The following is a 22702-nucleotide window of genomic DNA, read 5'->3' on the forward strand; positions in this document are numbered from 1 at the left end:
TGTAGACATTTGTGTCCTTTAATTATTTGTTTCAAATTACTTTTCACAGTCATGATGGACTCGCTTTGGGCACTCACCTCAGGCCTCCATGCCAGCAGCTTGTTTCTCAGCACATTCCTCAGCTCATTTATCTTCAGGATAGATCGGACAAGTATCCATCAAAGACTCTAAGCCACATGGCTTCTTCATCAATAAATTCATTGAAGTTACTGTGTGTGTTGAGTCTTTCCACAAATTCATAGATTGTTTCACCAACTCTTTGACACTGTTGACTGAAAACATATAGGGGGTTATTACAACTTTGGAGGAGGTGTTAATCTGTCCCAAAAGTGACGGTAAAGTGACAGATATACCACCAGCCGTATTACAAGTCCATTATATATTATGGAACTCGTAATACGGCTGGTGGTATATCCTTCACATTTAGGACGGATTAACACCTCCTCCAAAGTTGTAATAACCCCCATAGTTCAAAAACAACATTTGGCACTTGATTGAATTTGAGATTCAATGCACTCTTAATCTGACAGTATGTGACTTATTTTTCAGTTCTCAGCATTTTCTTCGTAACTTCTTTCACACCGTCACCAGCAAGAATTTCGAGATATTTGATCATCTTTCTGTTATCAGTCTCTTCAAGTGATATCAATGAAATCTTCAAAAGTCTCTATCTAGGAAGTCCATATATCACCAATACTTTGCTTTTTGGCTGTAACGAAAAGTGGTGGTGGTTTCAGGAAGGTGGGAGCATTGTAGCTGTTCATCGGAGTGGTTGACATTGACGGCAGAGCTCTGTAAGATGCTGTCAACTGTCCTTGGGAATCAATCATCACGGAGGCCCGACGAAGAATCAGCCTCTGTGTCACCCAAGACAGTCTTTGAAATTTTAGCCTTCTTTTTGGTCTCCATCGGTAATGGAGACCTCTGGAGTTGTTCTGAGCCACCAGCTGGCAGCCTAGAAGGTATGCCACTTTAGGTATTGCACAGCTTGGTAAGCACAAACCCAGTGCTGCTTCTTGGATCTCTCCCCCCGTGCTGAGGTCATAATGCTCCACTTATCAAGAGTCAGGTTTGAGTGATAGCAGGAGGCTTCCTTTTTACTTATTCTGTCAGCCAGCGCTATTGTTTGCAATAATATATAACAAATTAGGATAACATGGTTTAATCTGCCTTCAGCAGTAAAGCTCCGTACATTGTATAGCTTTATTTTGCGAGGCAACGCAGTACCTTTTTGTACAATGATGTGTAGACTTTTTAGTACAGCCATCTTTCCATTCACTTGCCTCACACCAGCTGGAGTTGCACTTTGCCTTCACATACACCAATCGTCAACTTGGACTTCGATGAGGGTACAAGTGGAATGCACAAGCAGCTTGCTTGGATGGCAGCAAGCTCTCCAGGAGAGCACTTTCTTCTCCGGGCTAATTATCTCCTATCTCGTCACCAGTTGTAGCATCTTCTGTAGCCTGGATACTAGACAATGACTAGGCCACACAAGGAGAAGTAAATCACACATCTTTATTCCTCTGTGTATACCTGCGAACTCCAACATTCCAATCCAAGCTTTCAATACATTCTATTCTAGCAATTACATCTCACTGAAACAGAGTCCACTGGAAGCCAGAAATGTTCTGCCCTAAATCATACAAGACACTACAAGAGGGCAAATCTACTGTCAGTGTTCGATGTAACCAGGCAATCCCTTTAGTTTATAGGAGTCAGGGACTGTTGTGTTGTTTATGCGGTCTTTCCGGCTCTTGCAGAACCTCAGCACTGCTGCAGCTTCAGAAAATGTGTGTATTATCCCATGGATGTCTACTTTAAATTTAGCTAGGGTTAATGTGATATTTTTATAGTCTTGGAACAGAGGGTTCATTTTACTGTGAAAATTTGCATTTAGCTTCTTGTCCCTCAAAGGAGTAATCTGGGTACATCGTTACAGTCACAACTTGAAAGTGCAATAAACTCATCCTCACCAGCCGGATGATCATGTCTTGCTCCAGGAAATTTAGAATATTTTCTATAATCGGATGGGGGAGCCCCTGGCAGTGATCTGGGGCCTAGCCAGCAATGAGCCCTCTTAACCAGAAACACATCACAAAAGCTAGATCAGTCAAATAGCAAAGTCAGTAGATTTTTTTTTTTTTAAGAGTTTAAGTGGCCCAAGTTCTTCAGTATTGAAATCTTTCATAGATAGACATGCTTGAATCATTCCCCGTCTTCGAGATGGGAATCCCCAGTACCTTTATAAAGTAGTATTGATAGGCCACTTGGTTTAGTATTCTATCAGAGTCGTTTTGAGAAAAGGACTACATTTGAGAGTCCACAAATTAGGTGACACCACCCTTTAGAACCCTCTTGAGAGAAGCACCAGTCCCTTAGATTTTCCAAGCAATAGTGCACTGTCATAATAACAGTAAATAAGAGAGGTAATGGTGAGCTTCTATACCGGAGAACTATAGTTACAGAGCTTTGGCAGTCTCTGTATCCGTTTTTATTGCCTGAAGAGCTTTATCAATATGTTTCCCAAACAGGGTTTGCCCATCAAAATGAAGGTATTGTATTTTATTTTGCACCGCCGGGTGAAAAGCCGTGGCCTTCAGCCATCCTTGCCTTCTAAGCACAGCAGCCCCTACTTCATCTGAGTTCAACCCTTAAAGCTCAGATGAAAAGAGGCAAAATCTTTTGAATATCCAAAATGGGTTTGCCCCTCAAAATGAAGGTATTGTATTTTATTTTGCACCTCCGGGTGAAAAGCTGTGGCCTTCAGATAACCTTGCCTTCTAAGAACAGCAGCCCCTACTTCATTTGAAACCCTTAAAGCTCAGATGAGAAGAGGCAAAATCTTTAGAGTATCCAAAAAACAGAGAAAAGCTGAGCAGTGCTCTATGGAGACTGCCTAGCACTACATGCAGAAGAAAATGTGAGGGACTGGAGCTTCTCTCAGGAGAGTGCTAAAGGATGGTGTTGCCTGACTGGTGGACTCTCAAATTTAGGCCTTTTCTCAAAATGACTCTGATAGAATACTGAAATGAAAGGCCTAGGGCCTTTAGGTTTAGGCCTATGTCAAAACTACTTTATAAAAGGTACCATGGACTTCCATCTCGACAACTGGGAATGACTCAAGCATATGAATTTATGAACGTTTCAATACTGGAGTAACCTTAAAAATAACACAAACATTAATGTATTAAATACATTTTTTTTTAAATACTTATAACTTAAAAATGATTTTTATTTTCTATAAAATTAGAAACTAAAAAACATATGCAAAAATAATTCTTAGACAATACATTAGCAATTAATATTTGATAAAACATTACTGTAATTGTTAATTTTTAGATATCTATGTATATAAATATATGTACATATATGTATGTGCATGTGTATGTATGAGTATATATATATTAGGTATATGTGTATGTATGCCTATCCTTGATATGTTCATAGGTCATTGCATAGTTTCTATGTAAGTTGTTTGGTTAAATACTTATGAGCCTCTGTTTTTAATTTATCTATAATAATAGGTAAATACCTTACCTATTTATCTACAAGCATTTCACTACTGAAATTTTAGAGGAAGGATAAAATAATGTTATAAAAGTACACAAATAAATTAACTTCAAATACTGCAACTCTTGAACATCTGTTTATAAGATACAACTTTAAATCTCAATATATGATATTCTTTACACATATATTCCCTATGTAATCATGTATCTATAGATTTACAACTTTAATCCTACTGTACAAGAGGTACTCTCTTGAAAGTTTCACTCGGTCTCACAATCACCCGATACTTCTATAAGTCTATCTCCACCCTCGGACTCATCCCAAACTCATTCTACTACTATGATCTCCAAAATAACCCTCCTAGACTCTTTACTCCTGGCTCACCCCAAACCTTAGTTTACTACTACAATCTCCCAAACAACCCTACTAAATTCTCCCCCATTTATCTCTCCTTTGACTCATTCCAAACCCCATTTTACTACTATGATCTCCCAAATCTCTTTCTACACTCTTCCATTCTCCACCTCTCATTTATTCGTCCCAAAACTCATCTTACTAATATGATCTCCGAATTAACACTTATGGATTATTCACTCCTCTATCCCATCATTATTCTATTCAATCCAAGTAACAGACTCACATGTCCTCCGCTAAAATTAACTCATACCGCCCTATGCTAATAATAATACAGTACTCATATTTCACTATACTAATTCACAACTAATCCTTTTGAGTTCTGGAGTAGCGTGTTACTCACCGAAAAGCGATTTGACACCTTGTCAGGGGTAGTAAGCTCTATACAGATACAAATGCAATATCAAAAGGGTGGCAAATAGTCCCCAGCTCCAACAGATTGATGTAGAGCATTGTTTCCCTCAGAGACCAGAGTCCTCTGATCTCCAAGTCTCCCAGATGACCCCCCAAATCCAGTAGCTCTGGGTTGGGAATGGAGAGGGGTTTGCCGCTGGTCAAGTGCTGGTCGAGCAGCTACCACTGCAGATCTTGTACAGTCTTGTCCAAAACTTAGAAGACTTCTGACAGGTTTCCTTGGTGCTAAGACTACTAAGACTTCATATACAACTGCAGAGCCCGCATATGCCCGCTGGGGAAGTGGATAAGCAGGATGCAGAAGGCCAACAGGCAGATGGAGTGGCAGGATGGGGTCAAGTCCAACTTTACCATTTTGTGCTTCCCCTTCAATTTGGACTTTGACTACAAAAGGGACCTGTTGTGGAATTAACGCTGAGAGTGGTAACGGGTTCACACCCTTGAATCAGAGCTGGAATTGTATAGTTTCTTTCAAAGTTTCACCACATGCAGCTTTGCTTCATGCTCCCGGATCGCCTTTGGGTGCATGAGGCCACATTCCTCACCAAAGTTGGAGCTGTGCACCAAGCCTGAACAACAGAGACACACCCTGTGTGGGTCCATCACTAACATCTGATTATGACAGCATGATTTGAACCCTGTCTTTTTAGGTGGGGACATTGTTCCCTTGAATAACGCATCAAAACAACGAAAAACAAAGTGGACCTCTGGATCCACATTCGCAGATGAAGAAAGAAAGGAGCTGACATTGATGTTCAGGGGCGGCATTTATTTGTGGCTCCGCTCCGTCACTTACAGGGTGGAACAAGGCCAAATTGGAGACATGTGGAGCCAGTCTGGCACCTGATAAATGTTCTAAAGGTGAGGAATCTGACGTCAGAAGTATTCATCAGAAATTGGGGCATTCACTAAAAGAATGTATAAATCTCATGAAACTTTGGACTTAAAATGAACAACTCAATTTGTGATAAACCTAGATGTAAATCCAAAGTCCGAGTTTCCATAATGTACACAGTGTTGATTCAGAGGAAATCCCTTGCCGTTCTCACTCTTTTCTGACTCTCATGAATCTTATAGGGCAAAAGGTATGCAGGTCACGTGTGCACTGCTACAGAGAGGTGCAAGTAATAAAGACTTAAAGAAAGTTTTACTGCACCCATACAAGAGTATTATAAGGTTTACCTCAACCTATGAAAGATGAGTTCAGTCAAGTGAATTAGTTCCGTCTGCACTAGACAAACACATTCATTCATAGCATTCTAATAATAAAGTGGAGGCAGCAACAACTATGCATCCCTCTAGCTCTGTCATTTGGTATATGAACTTTAAAATTAGCCTGTGGTGAAGCATCACTTGGTTCTTGTAATGTTCTAATTGTATGACGGGGAGCGATCTGTTTCATAGACTTTAAGCCACTTGGGGATTCTGAGGAGGCACTTGGAGGCTTGAGAGACAGCTGCTCAAAGGTCTGCCCCTACAATAAGCTTGTTTTTACTGAAGTCCTTCCTTCAATACAAATTGGCATCAAGTTCAAAATTTGCAAACAATGTTGCTGATTCCACATACAGAGTGCAACAACCGTTGAAAGATACAATTTCTAATGGGATTCCAGGGTTACAAAGTGATCTTGACAAATTAAATCAGCACTGGCAGAGCCAACAGGTCTCTCCTATGCAAGAATTATTGTCTTGGCAATGCTTTTGCCACGTTGTATAGCTGTAGCGCTGGTGTACCGCATGCCTGAAAGTAAAGAAATAAAGGGCTCTGACGCTGGCAGCAATGGCTGCTTCACAGTGCTTTTTAGGTCGAAAGTGCATGCGCTTGGATGTGTTGTAATCTCTGTGGGCTTTTAACCACACCCACTGCACACCCATTACTATCAACTCATTCATGGGCTTGCCTTTGAAAAATCCTTTGTAAACATTGGTAAATGCATTACGTTTGTCCCTCCTTAGGCCAGTTTTGTGCCGCCTTGGACAGCGACTCCTTTACATGGATAAATGCACATTTGCTGATACATTTGACTGCGAGCGAACTTCTTTTTCCTTTTGCATCCTTCCTTCGCACTCATGCTCATGGCAGCCTTGGTGCTTTTAATTGGCTTGCTTAGGTCAACTGTTTTACTTTTACTTTTCAATTTATGTGGCAAGAAAAGTCCAGTTAGGAATTTACAACGCTAATAGCTTTCATTTGTGCAAACGTGAGACCTATTGCTTTACAAAGGCTTGTTTTTCCTTTACTTTCACTCATGTCATACTATAGTGCGACTGCCGTACAACATGGCTAAACAAAACACTGACAAAGCCAGTACTGTTTGTAAAGGTGAGACTTATTGGCTTTGCTGACACTTGTTAGCAAGTGTTTCACTCTAAAAAAAATACCTTCCATGTCAAGCTGCCCCACTGCTTAGTGTCCCGAACACACCATGCAATACATTCTCCTCCCCCCCACCCCCAAACACACACCACCCCTTCAGTAATCATCAGAGCAGGCACACCTCAAACACTGACTGTATTAGAAATAGGAGCATCCGGAGGTGTCTTCCTGACTTGTTCCTTTCATCACAACGTTTTAAGTGGAAAAAGGTGGGGTCAGGAGAGGGATTGAGCAATGTGGCCAGCAGGGAGAAGCAGGCACACGTGCCAGGAATACTAGGGCCAAAAATGAAATTTCCTTTTTTTCATCATTTTTCAACTAGCGCGAACTAGAACCGAAGGTATCTGAGTGCTTTACATGAGTGCCAATTAAATTATGCAAGTTCACATTATCTTTTTTTCTTTTAAAGAAGATTGTGTGTTTTGCACATAGGTTGTTGCATGTTTAGCCCTGGTCTCCCTTGTATGCTTCCCTCCACCACTCTCTCTGTCACTCTGAAGCACCATGTGCTTCTCTGCACCCTGGTGGTGTACAAGGGAGACCAGGGCAAATCATGTAATCTCTTTGTGCCTAAGAAATTAATGTGAACTTATATAATGTATCTGGCTCTTATGTAAATCACTCCTATACCTTCGGCTAGAGTTCCTCTATATAAAAAAAGGATTAAAAAAAAGGAAAGAATAAGTAACTTAATCACAGCGAGAACAGTGGAGGGAGACTAAATCGGAGAAATCAATCCGTACTTGGTCCATGTGCCTCTGAAACAAAAAGAAACTATGCAGGCAGTGAGCCCAGCAAATTAGAAGGCAGCAAAGACGGATTACAGTGAAAATAGATGTTAAGTAATGGGTGGGCTAAAAGCCCCTTTTCGTCTCTTATTGATCACAAAAGACTGTTACCAAAGCGCATGCGCGCTGCACGCAGGCGAGACCTCAAAATGATAATATGTACTGGTTTATCCCGATGGGATTTGATCCTTCAATAAAACTTGTTAGCACTGATGCCAGTTACAGACGTCTGGGCACTGTATTACCTGAAATAGAGGCGAACGTTAAGGAAGTCATTGTGGCCTTTGATTGTTAAGGAAGTCACTGTGGCCTTTGATTCCAGGCCTGTCACAACGTCTGAAGAATTATATATTGTAATCGAGAAGGAAATTCTAGCTTGTGTTTGGGGTATGAAATACTACTGCCAGTTTATCCGGGGAAGTGAACTTGTACTAAGAATGGATCATAGGCGGCTAACCAAAGTCCTTACAGCAGGCGGCTTATTCAAGGTAACTCCCCACATAGCCAGGCTACCTCTTCTACTGTTAGACTACAATTAGGACGTGAATTACTTTCCTGGTGTCAAAACAGTGTGGCTGCTCTTCTGAGAAGAGCAGCATTACCTCACGTGGACGGTGTGAATGATCAAAGGACTGAACTGTGTCGCTAAATTTTTTCCACAGCATTCAGCCCTATCCATGGAAGAATGGATGGAGACTTTTGGAAAGGCTGAATTACCGTCGGATATTAAAACATATGTTATGACTGAGCGAGAAAGGAAGAGTAAAATTAGTAAAGTAGAAATGTTATTGTTGATTATGCACGATTAATGCTTAGAAGGTACAAAATCAACACACCTACTTCACTAAGGGAAATCAATTCTTGAAATATATACTGAGCCGAATTTGGAAACAGTAAGAATACAGAGAAGAATAAAGGAATATTATAGGTGGCCTAGGACTGACTCTCGACGTGGATGAGTGTGTGAATATGCTGAGTGTGCCAATGATGGCAAGTCTCAAATCACATTAAGGCAGCCTGCATGTTCCGTTATGTTGAGGATGAGGAGGGGACAGTTAGGTTTCGGCTTTAGAGAAGGAACTGCTTCTGTGGTTGTCTCTTACATAAACTTGTTTCTGATGAAAGCCTGCCTCTGCCGTCACTACAGTTGTCTGCAGCAGTATTTACAAGGTATGTCAAAAGTCCTCCTTTGCAGCTTTCTCGTGGTGTTTCGAAAAACACTGCCATATGAGTTTTATTTCTACTTATCCTCAAGGTTAATATAGAGTTTAGATTCTAACTAATTATGCAGCTCTTTATATGTCATAGGATTAACACACACACAAGATTTTATTATCTAAATTGTCCAGTCGAAAGTGAAAAACAATACTTGGGTATTTTTTGGAATGTCAGTAACATCTAGGTATAAATAAAAGTTAACCAACAAGTCAAAAAAATAAGAGTAAATTAATTCAATCATTCAAAGTAAAAAGATTCGAGTATATTATTTAATACACTTCTCTTTTGCAGTATACCATCACAAAAAACTTCACAAGTAAATGTAATTACGAATCTAGGTGATTATAGCTGCAGAGAAATATTTGAACAATAGTATGAAATGTAAATTGAGCTGTTAAACCGTGCAAGGTGTAAAATGGGGAATGGGCAATACCCACCTTATTTTATTTTTTTATTTTTGGGGGGGTGACAGTTCACTGAACGAGTTTCAATGTTTTTGTAGACTAAATATACTGAGCGCTAATAATAGTTGCAATATACCTTTATGACCTTTTTAAATAAATCATACTGGACAGAGAACAATGACAAAACAACAGAATATAAGGCCCACCACGTCCAGTCACCGTAGCCATCGGTTTCCTTCAATGCTACCTTGCATGCTTTCCTGCTGCCTTACGTAACCCTGCTTTGCGGTTGCCGCGCATCGCGTGAGCTCGGAGAGAACGTCATTCTGCTTTTACCACCGGCGAGCAGTCTTATTAATATGTTAGCATTTGATGGCTGCGCGGTTTTCAGTCCAGCAGTCTCTGGTGATGGAACCTCCTTCAGAATTGCAGCAACTAGTCCTTGAAAAGCCTTGTTTTTATAGCTGTCCGAAACGTCAGTAATCGGGAAACAGTGTGCATGTCAAGGAGGAATGTTATTTTCACCTGGGTTATCAAAGGTCTTTTACAGCTTCAGGTGTGTTCTTTTTTCCAATGCTAAGTACTTCTGACTTCCTTTTAACCGTTTAAGGTGTTTGAAGATGGAAGCAGGGATACTATTGCATGTCATTTTATACCAATGTCTTACATGACACTCAGTGGTGCTGGAAGACGGGGTGGTGTAACTCGAAATTATGCGTAACCGCTGCATATTCTGGCGAGGGCTCCTAAAATTCCCTTACAACTAATAATCACAGAATCTTTGCTGGATGAGGGCCACCAAAGGTTAGGAGCTCACCCTCATGGCCCTGCACGAACCTGCCTTTTGTCCAGGGAAGAATGGCACACCCGCAACATAATTTCTCACCTCTCACGACCAACTCTGCTTAGACAACCGCCAGGCAATGGTGAGCAACGCGGTGTCCTGCCATCCCTGGCAGCGCCAGGCCATGAGCAAAGCGGTGTCCTGCCATCCCTGGCACCGCCAGGCCATGGTGAGCAATGCGGTGTCCTGCCATCCCTGGCACGCCAGGCCATGAGCAACGCGGTGTCCTGCCATCCCTGGCACGCCAGGCCATTAGCAACGCGGTGTACTGCCGTCCCTGGCACCACGAGGCCATGGTCGCGGTGTCCTGCCATCCCTGGCACCGCCAGGCCATGGTGTGCAACATGGTGACCTGCCGCCCTGGCACCACCAGGCCATGGTGAGCAACGTGGTGTCCTGCCGTCCCTGGCACCACCAGGCCATGGTGTGCAACGCGGTGTCCTGCCATCCCTGGCACCGCCAGGCCATGGTGTGCAACGCGGTGTCCTGCCATCTCTGGCACCGCCGGGCCATGGTGAGCAAGGTGGTGTCCTGCCGTCCCTGGCACAGTCAGGCCATGGTGTGCAACGCGGTGTCCTGCCATCTCTGGCACCGCCGGGCCATGGTGAGCAACGCGGTGTCCTGCGGTCCCTGGCACCGCCGGGCCATGGTGAGCAACGCAGTGTCCTGCCGTCCCTGGCACCGCCAGGCCATGGTCGCAGTGTCCTGCCGTCCCTGGCACCGCCAGGCCATGGTCGCGGTGTCCTGCCATCCCTGGCACCGCCAGGCCATGGTGTGCAACGTGGTGACCTGACGCCCTGGCACCACCAGGCCATGGTGGGCAACGTGGTGTCCTGCCGTCCCTGGCACCGCCAGGCCATGGTGTGCAACGCGGTGTCCTGCCATCCCTGGCACCGCCAGGCCATGGTGTGCAACACGGTGTCCTGCCATCTCTGGCACCGCCGGGCCATGGTGAGCAACGTGGTGTCCTGCCGTCCCTGGCACCGCCAGGCCATGGTATGCAACGCGGTGTCCTGCCGTCCCTGGCACCGCCAGGCCATGGTGAGCAATGCGGTGTCCTGCCATCCCTGGCACGCCAGGCCATGAGCAACGCGGTGTCCTGCCATCCCTGGCACGCCAGGCCATTAGCAACGCGGTGTACTGCCGTCCCTGGCACCGCCAGGCCATGGTCGCGGTGTCCTGCCATCTCTGGCACCGCCAGGCCATGGTGTGCAACATGGTGACCTGCCGCCCTGGCACCACCAGGCCATGGTGAGCAACGTGGTGTCCTGCCGTCCCTGGCACCACCAGGCCATGGTGTGCAACGCGGTGTCCTGCCATCCCTGGCACCGCCAGGCCATGGTGTGCAACGCGGTGTCCTGCCATCCCTGGCACCGCCAGGCCATGGTGTGCAACGCGGTGTCCTGCCATCTCTGGCACCGCCGGGCCATGGTGAGAAACGTGGTGTCCTGCCGTCCCTGGTACCGCTGGGCCATGGTGAGCAACGTGGTGTCCTGCCGTCCCTGGCACCGCCAGGCCATGGTGTGCAACGCGGTGTCCTGCGGTCCCTGGCACCGCCGGGCCATGGTGTGCAAGGCGGTGTCCTGCCATCTCTGACACCGCCAGGCCATGGTGAGCAATGCGGTGTCCTGCCGTCCCTGGCACCGCCAGACCATGGTGTGCAACGCGGTGTCCTGCCGTCCCGGCACCGCCAGACCATGGTGTGCAACGCGGTGTCCTGCCGTCCCGGCACCGCCAGACCATGGTGTGCAACGCGGTGTCCTGCCGTCCCGGCACCGCCAGACCATGGTGTGCAACGCGGTGTCCTGCCGTCCCTGGCACCGCCAGACCATGGTGTGCAACGCGGTGTCCTGCGGTCCCGGCTCGCCTCTCTGGACACCTTGCAAACGCTGCGATTCCGCTCTGCCAGGTTCATGTACATGTATATTTGCTAGACTATCTTTGCTGTCGTCGAGACTAGCTAAATGTACTGCACAATGTTTATCGCTGCACAAATCACAAATAAAGAATACATGGGGAATAAAGGTTTCAGAAATGAAGTGTTAATTGGGGTGCTTTTCACCAACGTGTTAATGTGCATCGAATTACATTTTATAATGGCCTTTGATAGTAATTGCAGTTTTCATTGCTCTTAGTTTTAAGTCTGACTTGACAGTGCTTCGAGAATTATGTGGTCAATAGGAAAAGAGTATTTAGAAATATACTTGCAAGAGGGGCCTTAGCTCCACCCTCATGTTTATTACAGCATTCACTTAGCCAGAAGATGTCCTCTTCCATCGAAAAGGAGTGCTTTAGTTGCACCTCGTGACTTGTGGAAAAGGTTATGTTCAATACGGCAGGTCTGAGTTAGTTAAAGTGACAAGCCCATAGTCAAGGCTGTAAAGCGTATATTTATCGTTTAAAGCATATGTTAAAGCCAATACCGGTTTGTGGGAGTACTGTTATTACACCAGCATTTCCCAAACTGTGGACGATCGAAAGCCGATTTTTGGTGGTCGGGAAAGTTCCAGCAGTAAATAAAGATGCCTTTAAATTCAGTAGTTATCTTGTCACGTTTGTTGGTGCTTCAAAGTCAGAGTTCAAATATCAGAGTAAGTCTTCTACCAAATCGCTACTTATTCTTTAAACATAGGGACTGGTGTTTACTTCTTTTTCTCTGACTGCAAAGTGAGAAGAGTTTTTTTAAATTAAATACGTGACAATCTTGCTGGGGTATAGGGAGTGTGATAGAAAAGACTAGGGTGCCGTTTTTAAAGCCCCAACATAACGTAAACAACTCTAATTGACCTATATACATTAATCAGTTAAGAAAGCAAAAACGAAGTACTTTTTTTATCACTCTGAACTGTGTTGTAAACAAAGATGTTATAAGATCAATACAAATAAACGCTAAACATAAGAAAAAGAAACAAACAAAACAGATTCCGTATTGAGAGAAAAGCGCCACTGTAGCTGTGAAACGTATTGCATGCCTCTAAACCAACAGTGAACAACACAGGGTGTCGCTTCAAAAAACATCTTCTTTAATTCAGCACAGGGCACCAAGCAAAGTCAGTGTGGCATTACCATCAAGCAGATTAAGAAGTAACCTTCCAAAGGCACATCAAAACAAAGCAGCCATGTTTTCAATTACAAAAACTAGGCAAAGGTGAGACTTTAAGGGTAATGTTAAGATTAGAATCCCAATGACGGGACAGCACCAAAGCATACGCATGCACCAACAGAACAGTGCCCCCCACCCTCAAAGGAAATGTAAGATTGAGAGCACAACAAAAAAAAACACTCACCAAAGATTTCCCCTCCACTTGCATACTCCGTAACCAAGTAGATCACACGCTCCGTCTCCATAACCTAGAAGCAAAAGTATGTGTGAAAAGTGCGTTCGACTGAGAGGCAACTTGCTACAGTTCATAACCACAGCACAAAAATAAGCATTGTCAACGCCAACAGGTCTCACCTATACACGAGCTATTGGCTTTGGAAATGTGTTTTTTCCATGTTATACGACAGTGTGGCTGCTTTTCAGCATGGTTTAAAGTTAGTGGTGTGGAGTGGCAGACTGGAGTGAGGGAGTAGAGTGTCAGAGAGTGGATTTGTTAGAGTTCAGTGTTGTAAAGTGGAGTAGGGGGAATAGAGTGTTAAGGAGTTGAGTAGAGGGAAGTAGAGTTCAGTGGTAGAGAGTGTGGTAAAGAGCAGCATTGTGGAGTGCAATATGGTGGAGTGGATTAGAGTAGACTGAGGTAGTGGATTGGAGTAGAGTGGAGAGGATTGGATTACGGTAGAGTGGTGTGGAGTGAGAGGAGTGGGGTGGACTGTATTTGATGGACTGGAATGGATGGGTTGGATTGGAGTAGGGTGCATTGGTATGGGGTAGATTAGATTGGGGTGGTGGACTGAATTGGAGTAATAGGTATGGGGTGGTGTGTATTGGATTGGAGTGGGGTGAATTTGAGTGAGGTGGAGTGGGGTGTATTAGATTTGCTTGGCGTGGGTGGATTAGATTGTTCTGGAGTGTGTGGACTGGAATGGGGTGGCTTGGATTGGACTGGAGTGGGGTGGACTGGATTGTATCATTGTAGTGGGGTGGATTGGACTGGAGTGGGGCAGACTGGACTGGATTGGGCTGAATTGGAGTGGGGTGGACTCGATAGACTGGAGTGGGGTGGACTGAAGTGGCCTGGGTTGGATTGGGGTGGACTGCACTGGGGTGCGTTCCATTGGGGTAGTGTCAGATGGATTGGAGCAGATTGGATTGGAGTCATATGGGGTGGGGTGGACTGGAGTGAGGTGAGGTGGATTGGTGTGGGGTGAGGTGGAGTGGATTAGAGAGGGGTGGACTGGAGTGATGTGGAATGGAGTGGGGTGGATTGAAATGGAGCGGGGTGAATTGGGGTAAGGTGGACTGGAGTGGTGTAGACTGAAGTGGTGTAGATTGCATTGAGGTGAGATGGATTGGAGTGGAGTGGATTGGACTGCGGTGGGTGGTTTGGATTGTGGCCGGTGGATTGGACTGAGGTGGGGTGGACTGGATTGGTTTGAGTAAGGTGGACTGGATTGCGGGGGGACTATATTGAGTGGGGTGGATTGGATTGAATGGGTTTGATTAGATGGGGTGGATGTGAACGGAGGGAAGTGTGGTGGCTTGGATGGGTGAATTGGACTAGTGTGTGGTCGACTGGACTGGTCTCGGTTGGAGTGGGTGAACTGGAGTGGTGAGGTGTGGACTGGAGTGGGGTGGGGGTGGATTGGACTGAAATGCAGTGGGGCAGGTTGGAGTGGGTGACTTGAATTGTGTGAGGTGAACTAGACTGGTGTGGGGTGTATTAAGGTGGTTTGAAGTGGGGTGGATTGGACTGGAGAGGGGAGGATTCAAGTGGACTGGAACAGGATGAGTTAAGGTGGATTGCAGTGAGAAAAATGTGAGTAGGGTGGGTGGATTGGATTGGGTTGCAATGGGGGTGGAGTGGATTTGCTTGGAGTGGGGTGAGTTGGATTGAAATGGGTTGGAATGGATTGGAGTGGGCTGGGCTGAATTAGAATGGGTTGGATTGGATTGCATGGGCTGGGTTGGATAGGAGTGGGGTGGATTGAATTGGCACGGGTCGGGTTGAACTGGAATGGTGTGGATTGGACTGGAGTAGGGTGGGTTGCATTGGAGTGTGGTCGATTGGATTGGAGTGGATTTTTTTGATGTGGGGTGGGCTGGACTGGACAGAAATGGGGTGGCGTGGGATGGAGTGAGGTGGTTTCGGGTGGATTGGGGTGGGGTAGATTGTAGTGGTGTAAACTGGATTGGGGTGGATTGGAGTGGGGTTGACTGGGGTGAATTTGAATGGATTGGATTGGTGTAGGTTAAAAAGGGATGGAGTGGGTTGGGTTGAGGTGAGGTGAATTGGATTGTATTCAGGCAAACCGGAGTGAGGCAGACTATATTGGGTTGGAATGAGGTGGATTGGTGTGGGGCAGATTGGAGTGGGGCAAATTATTTTTAATTGGAGTGGGGCAGATTGTTTTTGATTGGACTGGGACAGAATGGAGTGGGGCAGACTTTTGGTGTGGCGTGGATTATTTTGGATTGAAGTGGGGAGGATTGTTTTGGATTGGAGTGGGGCAGACTGAAGTGAGGCACATTTTGTTCTGAACTGGAGAGGGGCAGATTGTTTTGCATTGGAGTGGGGCAAATTCATTTGGACTGGAGAGGGGCATACTGGAATGCGGCAGACGTATTGGTGTGGGGAAGATTGTTTTAGATTGGGGTGGGGTAGATCGGAATGCGGCAGATTGGAGTCGGGCAAATTGTTTTGAACTGGAGTGGGGCAGATTGTTTTCAACTGAGAGGGGCAGATTGGAGTGGGGCAGAATGTTTTGAATTGAAAAGGGACAAACTGATTAGTCTGGGGTGGACTGGATTGTGTGGTGTAGATTGGATCGAGTGGGGTGGATTGGTGTGGACTGGAGTGCGGTGGATTGGGGTGTACTGCGCAATTATGTGTGAAAGCATAATTTTGGAAATTACACATATGAAAGAAACAATTTTGCTTTGCAGTATTTAGAACAATTTTGAGCAAAGCACCCACAAGCAAATACAAAAGAAAACATAAGTGCAAAGTGAGAAAGCAAGCCTTGGAAAACTAAAAGAAATGAGTTAACTATAGAAAATAAAAGTAATTTGTTTGTCCTGCTGGGCACATTTTTGCCAGTCACACTCCTTCTCTTTGCAGGGCACTAGAAGATAAAAAGAACAAAATAGTATCTCAATCACGTTGGGGGCACTGGACAGCCACTGATTAAGTTGAACCAATCAGTGCTTGGTCCCTGCTCTACAGAACAGGAACGGAAATGATGATATGCCTGCACACACCAATGACAAAACTGTAAAGAAGAGTGCCATGCAAGCCAATAAATGGTAAGCAAAATGCGGGCTCCAAGCCCTTTTCTGTTTACAAGAATGTATCACAAGCGACACACATGCGCACTAGCGCGTGCTATCGCTGGCTCGCCCCTTAAAAACATTTGGTAGGTTTGTCATTTATATCTGTGTTTCTTTTTTTCATACTTAGCCAAGCAGCACATACTATAGTTTGTGTCATGTCCGAATGTTGAAAAAAGTCTGCCCAAAAAAAAGCTACTTGAACTTTAACAAGTTTAGGGCGTGAGGCCCGTACAAGGCACCAGACACTGAATCGGGGTCTAGTGAAACAAAGCACCACAAAGTCAATGGTTGTCCAAGTGTTATCTGTATGAAGGCGTGGGGGTTACTGCTTTTGGACGATGGGGTGGAGAGGGGACACATCAAATAGGGTGCTACCATCCTATGCATTACTCGCAAACACTGAAGCACACATGCCAACAGACACGACTCAGGCTGGAGACCTCCGATTTTTTAAGCCAAAAGTGGCTGAATATTAGCTGTTTCCCACCTACAACTGTCTGCAACAATATAAATCAACGGGAAAAAATAACGTAACCCAATTTAGGATTTTCAAATCTCCCACTTGTCAGTTGTAACATGTTGGCATTTATGCTGAAATGATCTTCGGCTTTTTTTCAGCCGCCGGCCTTCATCCATGCAGGATTTACCTACTGTACTTGGCCGACACCACAGCTCCGCCACCCAAAGACATAGATCAACGACATGCTGTAAACAGCTGATGTGATGCCAAGATCCTCAACCAACCCTCCGGCTCCAACATCAGAGTCATTACCCTCATATGAAGACTCTAGGTGAACTCCTCCACAGCACTCTCCTAGCAGCTGGGCCGGTTTTAACGTGACCTGGAAAGACCTCAGCCGCCGCATGTCGGGAGGATTGGCAGAGCTCTCTAGATGGAAGGTCTGGTGCCAGACTTCAAGGAAAGCTCCGTCCCAGCATGTGTGAGGACAGAGCCGTTCCTGACACATACCGAGCTGTTATCAACCCTGGTGCCCTGTGGGCTGGCGAAGCGAGGAGCTTGTCACTAATCTATTATTTACAACGAGGGCTTGTGAATACTGCACCCAACAGAAATATTTAATGGTACATGCACACGAGTAAGCAAAACCTAAAGGCAAAGGCTGTGGAGGGAACAGCAAAGAGATGCAAATCAGAAACAAGCATTGGTAAATGCATTAGGTTTCGCCTATCGAATTAATAATAAGTTAAGAGGTGTGGGAGCAGTGTATGAGTGCAGGGAGAATGGTATGAGTGCTCTATGTGCAGGGTGAGTGGTGCATGAATGAAAGTTGGTAAGTGCCTGAGTGCAGGGTGAAAGTGCCTCAATCCATGGTAACTGATGTGTGTTCAGTGCAGAATGAGAAGTGTGTGAGTGTACAGGGTGAGACATGTTACCCTGTACAAGGTAAGAGGTGTGAAAGTATAGGGTGTCAATATGTCAATATAGTACAGGGTGAGCGGTTTCAGTTTAGGGTGAGAGGTGTGTGTGGAAAGTGAGAGGAATATAAGTGATGGGTGGGAGGTATGTCAATAGGGTGTGAGTGCAGAGTCAGCACTGTATGAGTGGTGGGTGAGCAGTACTGACTGCCAGAACAATGTCAGGGTGACTGTGCAGAGTGCATGGAGGGTGAGTATGCAGGGTGCGCAGAGTCTGAGAGTAGGTGAAGTGTTGGCAAGTTCTTTTATGACAGAGTTTATATGTTTGTAGACAGAAGTAATTAGCAATTACACGTTTTGTGGGCAGTAGGTGTCAGAGATTAGAAGGCGCAGTAGGCATTACATACTGCACATGTGGGTTCAGTTCCTAACGCAGTTAGCATTAAAATATCCACAGGTTAATGAGTAGAAATGCTTAAACATACATGTACAATATTTAATCAGCATTTGTCGGGAAAAATTCACACTGGGCCATTAGGCGTGTGCAATGGAGGATGAGAGCAAAAGACCATGGTGGTCCACTGAAGTGAATGAGGCACTGTGGTGGTGAAACTATGCCGTCCACGATCTGGGGAGTTTAAGGCATACAATAAAAAATTCAGCCTCTTTCAAGTCCGCGGTGCGTGAAGGTAGTGCAGCCAATTCGTCTAGCTGTGAGGTAGTGAGGACCGAGGTCTTTTGCTTATGGTTAACTTAAACTTTGGCCTATCAGGGTAGTCTTGCGTAACAGAGAGTGGAATCACAGGATCCAAGATTTACAGCCTAGAGATCCGATCTGAGAGATATGGGTCTCGGGATTGGGTGTAACTGCACTGAAATGTAATTAATTTGTAAGGCTGTATGACTCTAAAATAAATGAAATAAAGGGCCCCGGATATTGTCACGAACAGCAGATTTATTGGCATTCTAAGTAGCCTTGAAACGGGACCCAGCGTAGTGAAATGGACTACACACCTTACTGAGTGATAAGAGACAAAGCGAGCTGGTCAGTGCAATTAATACTCTGGAGGACGTGGTTGACAAGTGGCGTGCGACGAAATCCAGTAGTGCGGAACTGACCCTTGAAACTTCCTAATCAATGTCATTTTGTAGGGCCGAAAAAGAAAACACCCCTCTTTATAGCAGCAACTGAAATTCTTAGCACTATTATAGCTACAAGTGTTTATGGAAGTGGAGTGTGACGTGAGAAACCGTGATAAGTTGTCAAGAGTGCTACAAAAAGGCTATGCTTGAACCTAAAATGATTTACTTTCCAGAGCAACTGTACACTTCTAGAAATACCCTGGACATCCTCTTTAAATACCTTTATGCAAAGACCTTCTACATGTGTCAACTCCTCACCACCTTCACATGTCGCCCAAATGTAAGAAACGCTTTATTTTTCGATGATAAAATACATTTCATCAGATCAAACTGCTCCTAACATGGTCAGTGCTGCCAAAAGACAACCAGAAGTAAAGTCCTTCCCTACTATCACCATAACCAGATTACATCAATTGATAACGTCGCTTAAACTCACCCTGATGGTGTTTTCCTTTGCGTGAGAGCAGCTGAGATCGGTTTACATTTGGTGAGTACGGGGAAGAGCGGCGCCTTAGAAAGAGCAGGCGTTACCATTGGGATGAATGAGAGAAGCCAAGGAGAGTGCACGTGTGGTAAACGATACCGCTCACATGCCCAGCTAAGTTTCCAATTGAACAGGGCTGTCGGTGAGAGGGACTGGGTGAGACCAGACTGTCAAAACCCATACTCGAAGCAGCGTACGGTGGGATTGATAACATCTGCAAAGGCTCAGGTTTTTTGTAACTAGATTTTACCTGGATGCAGTTGTTGGACGGTCGGAACCAACGGCACAAGGTGCCGAGTAGCTGCGCGACACACTCCTCAAGTACCAAGATTCCCAGCAGAGCTTCAATAAAGTGCAGTAGTCTTTTGAAGGAGGTGGGGACTAAAAACAAGCAAAGCCAGGCACACAGCTGCAAGAGGCGCTGCTCACTCTTCCTGCGTGCTCGGTCGACAAAATATTTTTGACATGGCCGCAGCAGGGGCTCTTAAAGCACCAACCTTTGCAACAAAAGGGAGCATTAGAGTGGGGGCCTGCTTCAGCCCCGGGGGGTGGACTGGTGAGTGCACGTTGCCCCGGGGGACTAGTGAGTGCAGTGCCAGAACTCGGATCATGAGATCTCCACTAAGACTAATACAGCACGCTGAGCCCAAGGCACTGTAGTTTCAAAACAAGGGTCTGGATCCTGTAGTAACAGCAGGGGTGTTGATACGCTTAAAAGAAGTTCCAGCAAACGGGACTGAAACAGTACTTGGGCCACAGAGACTGAAAAGAGCAAACATACGAGGAAGAACAGGAATAGCATGCTACAGCAATAGAAACAGAGGAAAAGCAAGTGGCAAGCACAGTAACCAACGAAAAGCAAGGGGATGGGATGTAAGCCATTTAAAGATATTAACAATAGACTTAACAAGCACAGAGCAACCTAAATAGCAGAGATCTTCTATCGAAGCATGCATCAAAGAAATAGTAGTGTAGTCCCCTTTCTTTATTTCGTTTGTTTGTCAAATTTACCTTTGACCCATATTCAAGAGGGGTGCACGGGTAGATGCTTCAAACATTAAGTTTCCAGATAGTATGTTTCCCGACTGTAGAACAACTATTTGTATACTCTCTTTTCACATCCCTGCCACTGGGCAACCACAGAATTTCCTTATTAAGCCCTGTTGACAAGAAGTCTAGCTTAGGAGCTGAAATACAACTCCTACTGTAAATAAGGCCAGTTTCAGCTTTAAATTTAAGAAGGCAGATAATCAGACCCTCTCTGGTTTGACTGCCCATCAAAACTTTAAACCAACCACCCCTGGTGCTTTACGTTGGACTCTTGTCTTGCTCTCTGAGAAACTGAATGATGCATCCTACGGGCTACTGGCAGAAAGAAGTAGACTTCAACATAACTATGTGGACTTTACTGGTACAACATGTATGTTGATACAGGGTTTTACCCATTGCACCTCCCCTTCACAAGATGGGATCAATATGGAAAAGTTTCTCCTGGACTCTAAACTGCATGCCTGCAAAAGAGCATGTTTGTGACCCAGAAGCATCAGACAAAGAAGCAGACTAACTGCCCACTCCAACGCTCATAGACCATCACACCCCAGTTAGCACTGTTGCTGCTTCTAGACCAATGTAGGACTATTATACAGGACGGGGTTTCATACTTTATTTTCCCACCTGTCACCATCATATTGTCCACCCCACCATTTAGCTGCTCCTTAGCTTACTTCCCAAAATGGCCACCAAGATGGCTGCCCTAACTATTTATAGCCTGGAAAGGATGTTTACTTCCATATCCTTCTCCGGCAACCACACATCAAGAAGGGTTGCCTTTCAGCATGGGATTGACATCCCACATTTCCCCACAAATCTATGAGCGTCTTTCACAGGTTTTGAAGTAGCCATATCTACCTCTCCCAAAGCGATTTGCTGTTGTATGTCTTCTTGCCTCAGCTAGCCCATGCTTGGCGGTGGTCTTTTTGTGACAATAATAAAGCCCTCTCTTGTTACAGACAAATAACTAGTCTTCACTGGGGCCTTGCTATGCACACCTGTGGGGATGGGCTTTCACAGTCTGCAGATCATGGATGTCTTACAGAAGCTTCTTTCAATCTTTGACCCAGCTCTCACCACAGCTTGTTGGCAATAGAAAGATTTCGGTCTGAAAGCCTCCTGTGTAGAAATGCCCACCTCATCAGAGCTGCAGTGGTCTTAACGCTGACTTTAGGATAAAAAGCTTTAATTTCTGCTGATCTCACTCTCAGAGATGTGGGAGCTCCAACAATAGTGGCCCTCAGATGAGCATTACCTTATCAATGCTGATCTGGAGTACTACAGAGCCTCATATCTCTTAAATATGAGTGGGGAGGTCAGTTGGCCTTCAGTGAGAATGCAATACTAGTATGTTGTGAACTAGATCTAACCATCTTAATATACTAGAGTAGATGTTCTTAACTTCTGGTCCAGCGACCCTTGGAAGTCTGCAAACTCTACTAAAGGGACATTAACAGATTAATAAAGTGTATATAAATAAACAAACAAAACGGACAACTGAAATTTTCGAAACGTTCTGTAAGTGTGAAGGATTTTGAAACCTGAGTCAAAAAATTAAGTTGGTATCCTCAGATTGGTTTGTGGGACAGTATAAGTGCATCAATTATAATTTAGTATGAACAATGGAATGCCTTAACTGAATTTAGAAAAGTTCCAACATTCCCATTACAATTATTATTTAATGTTGTTTATTTGTTTGTGAATTAAATTAAATAATTAATCACGTATGTATTGTTTTGTGGTTCAAGTCATCAAAATTACTTATTCCAGGATCCCCAGTCTCCAATAATGATCCGGGAGGGGGGGCTATATTCCAGTAATGAAGGTTCACAGAAGCCAAAAGGTTAAGAATCACTGTTCTGGATTTTAAGACTGCTTTCTAGGCATAAAGGCAATTCTTTTGTTGGTGATACGGGACAGTGTGAGTCCACACCAGCAATGCCATAGCACAGCATTATTTCCTTTCTCCAGTGATGAATGGAGGATAGTCATTCTACAAATGAGCTCTCCTTAAACTAGTGGATATAGAAAACATCAGAGTAGGCAGTCTCTATGAACTGAGTTATTCTCATCATACAAGAGCTATGACAAATCAAGTGACAGATAAGCACAAGTGACATTTCTGCTCCAACTGTGGGGGGAAATCAACAGTAGTTCAGTCCATCCCCAAGGGGAATGTAGTTTGTCATTTTCTGACCTCCTGGGCTAGCAAGAGTCTTGGTTTCACATAGATGCAATTCTGGT

At 44.9% G+C, this 22702-nt stretch overlaps 1 protein-coding gene across 5 annotated transcripts in view; it reads right to left on the minus strand.

Annotated features, from left to right (window-relative positions):
* Positions 1-22702, minus strand: part of SIK3 (SIK family kinase 3) — a 585214-nt gene that overhangs the window by 336545 nt on the left and 225967 nt on the right. For all 5 annotated transcript variants that reach the window (XM_069224967.1, XM_069224965.1, XM_069224966.1 and 2 more), the window contains exon 3: positions 13259-13322. In XM_069224967.1, coding sequence (XP_069081068.1) covers positions 13259-13322 — 64 coding nt within the window. The remainder of the gene's footprint in view (positions 1-13258; positions 13323-22702) is intronic.

The sequence above is a fragment of the Pleurodeles waltl genome, chromosome 3_1 (assembly GCF_031143425.1).
Source record: "Pleurodeles waltl isolate 20211129_DDA chromosome 3_1, aPleWal1.hap1.20221129, whole genome shotgun sequence".
In the NCBI taxonomy this organism is placed as follows: domain Eukaryota; kingdom Metazoa; phylum Chordata; class Amphibia; order Caudata; family Salamandridae; genus Pleurodeles; species Pleurodeles waltl.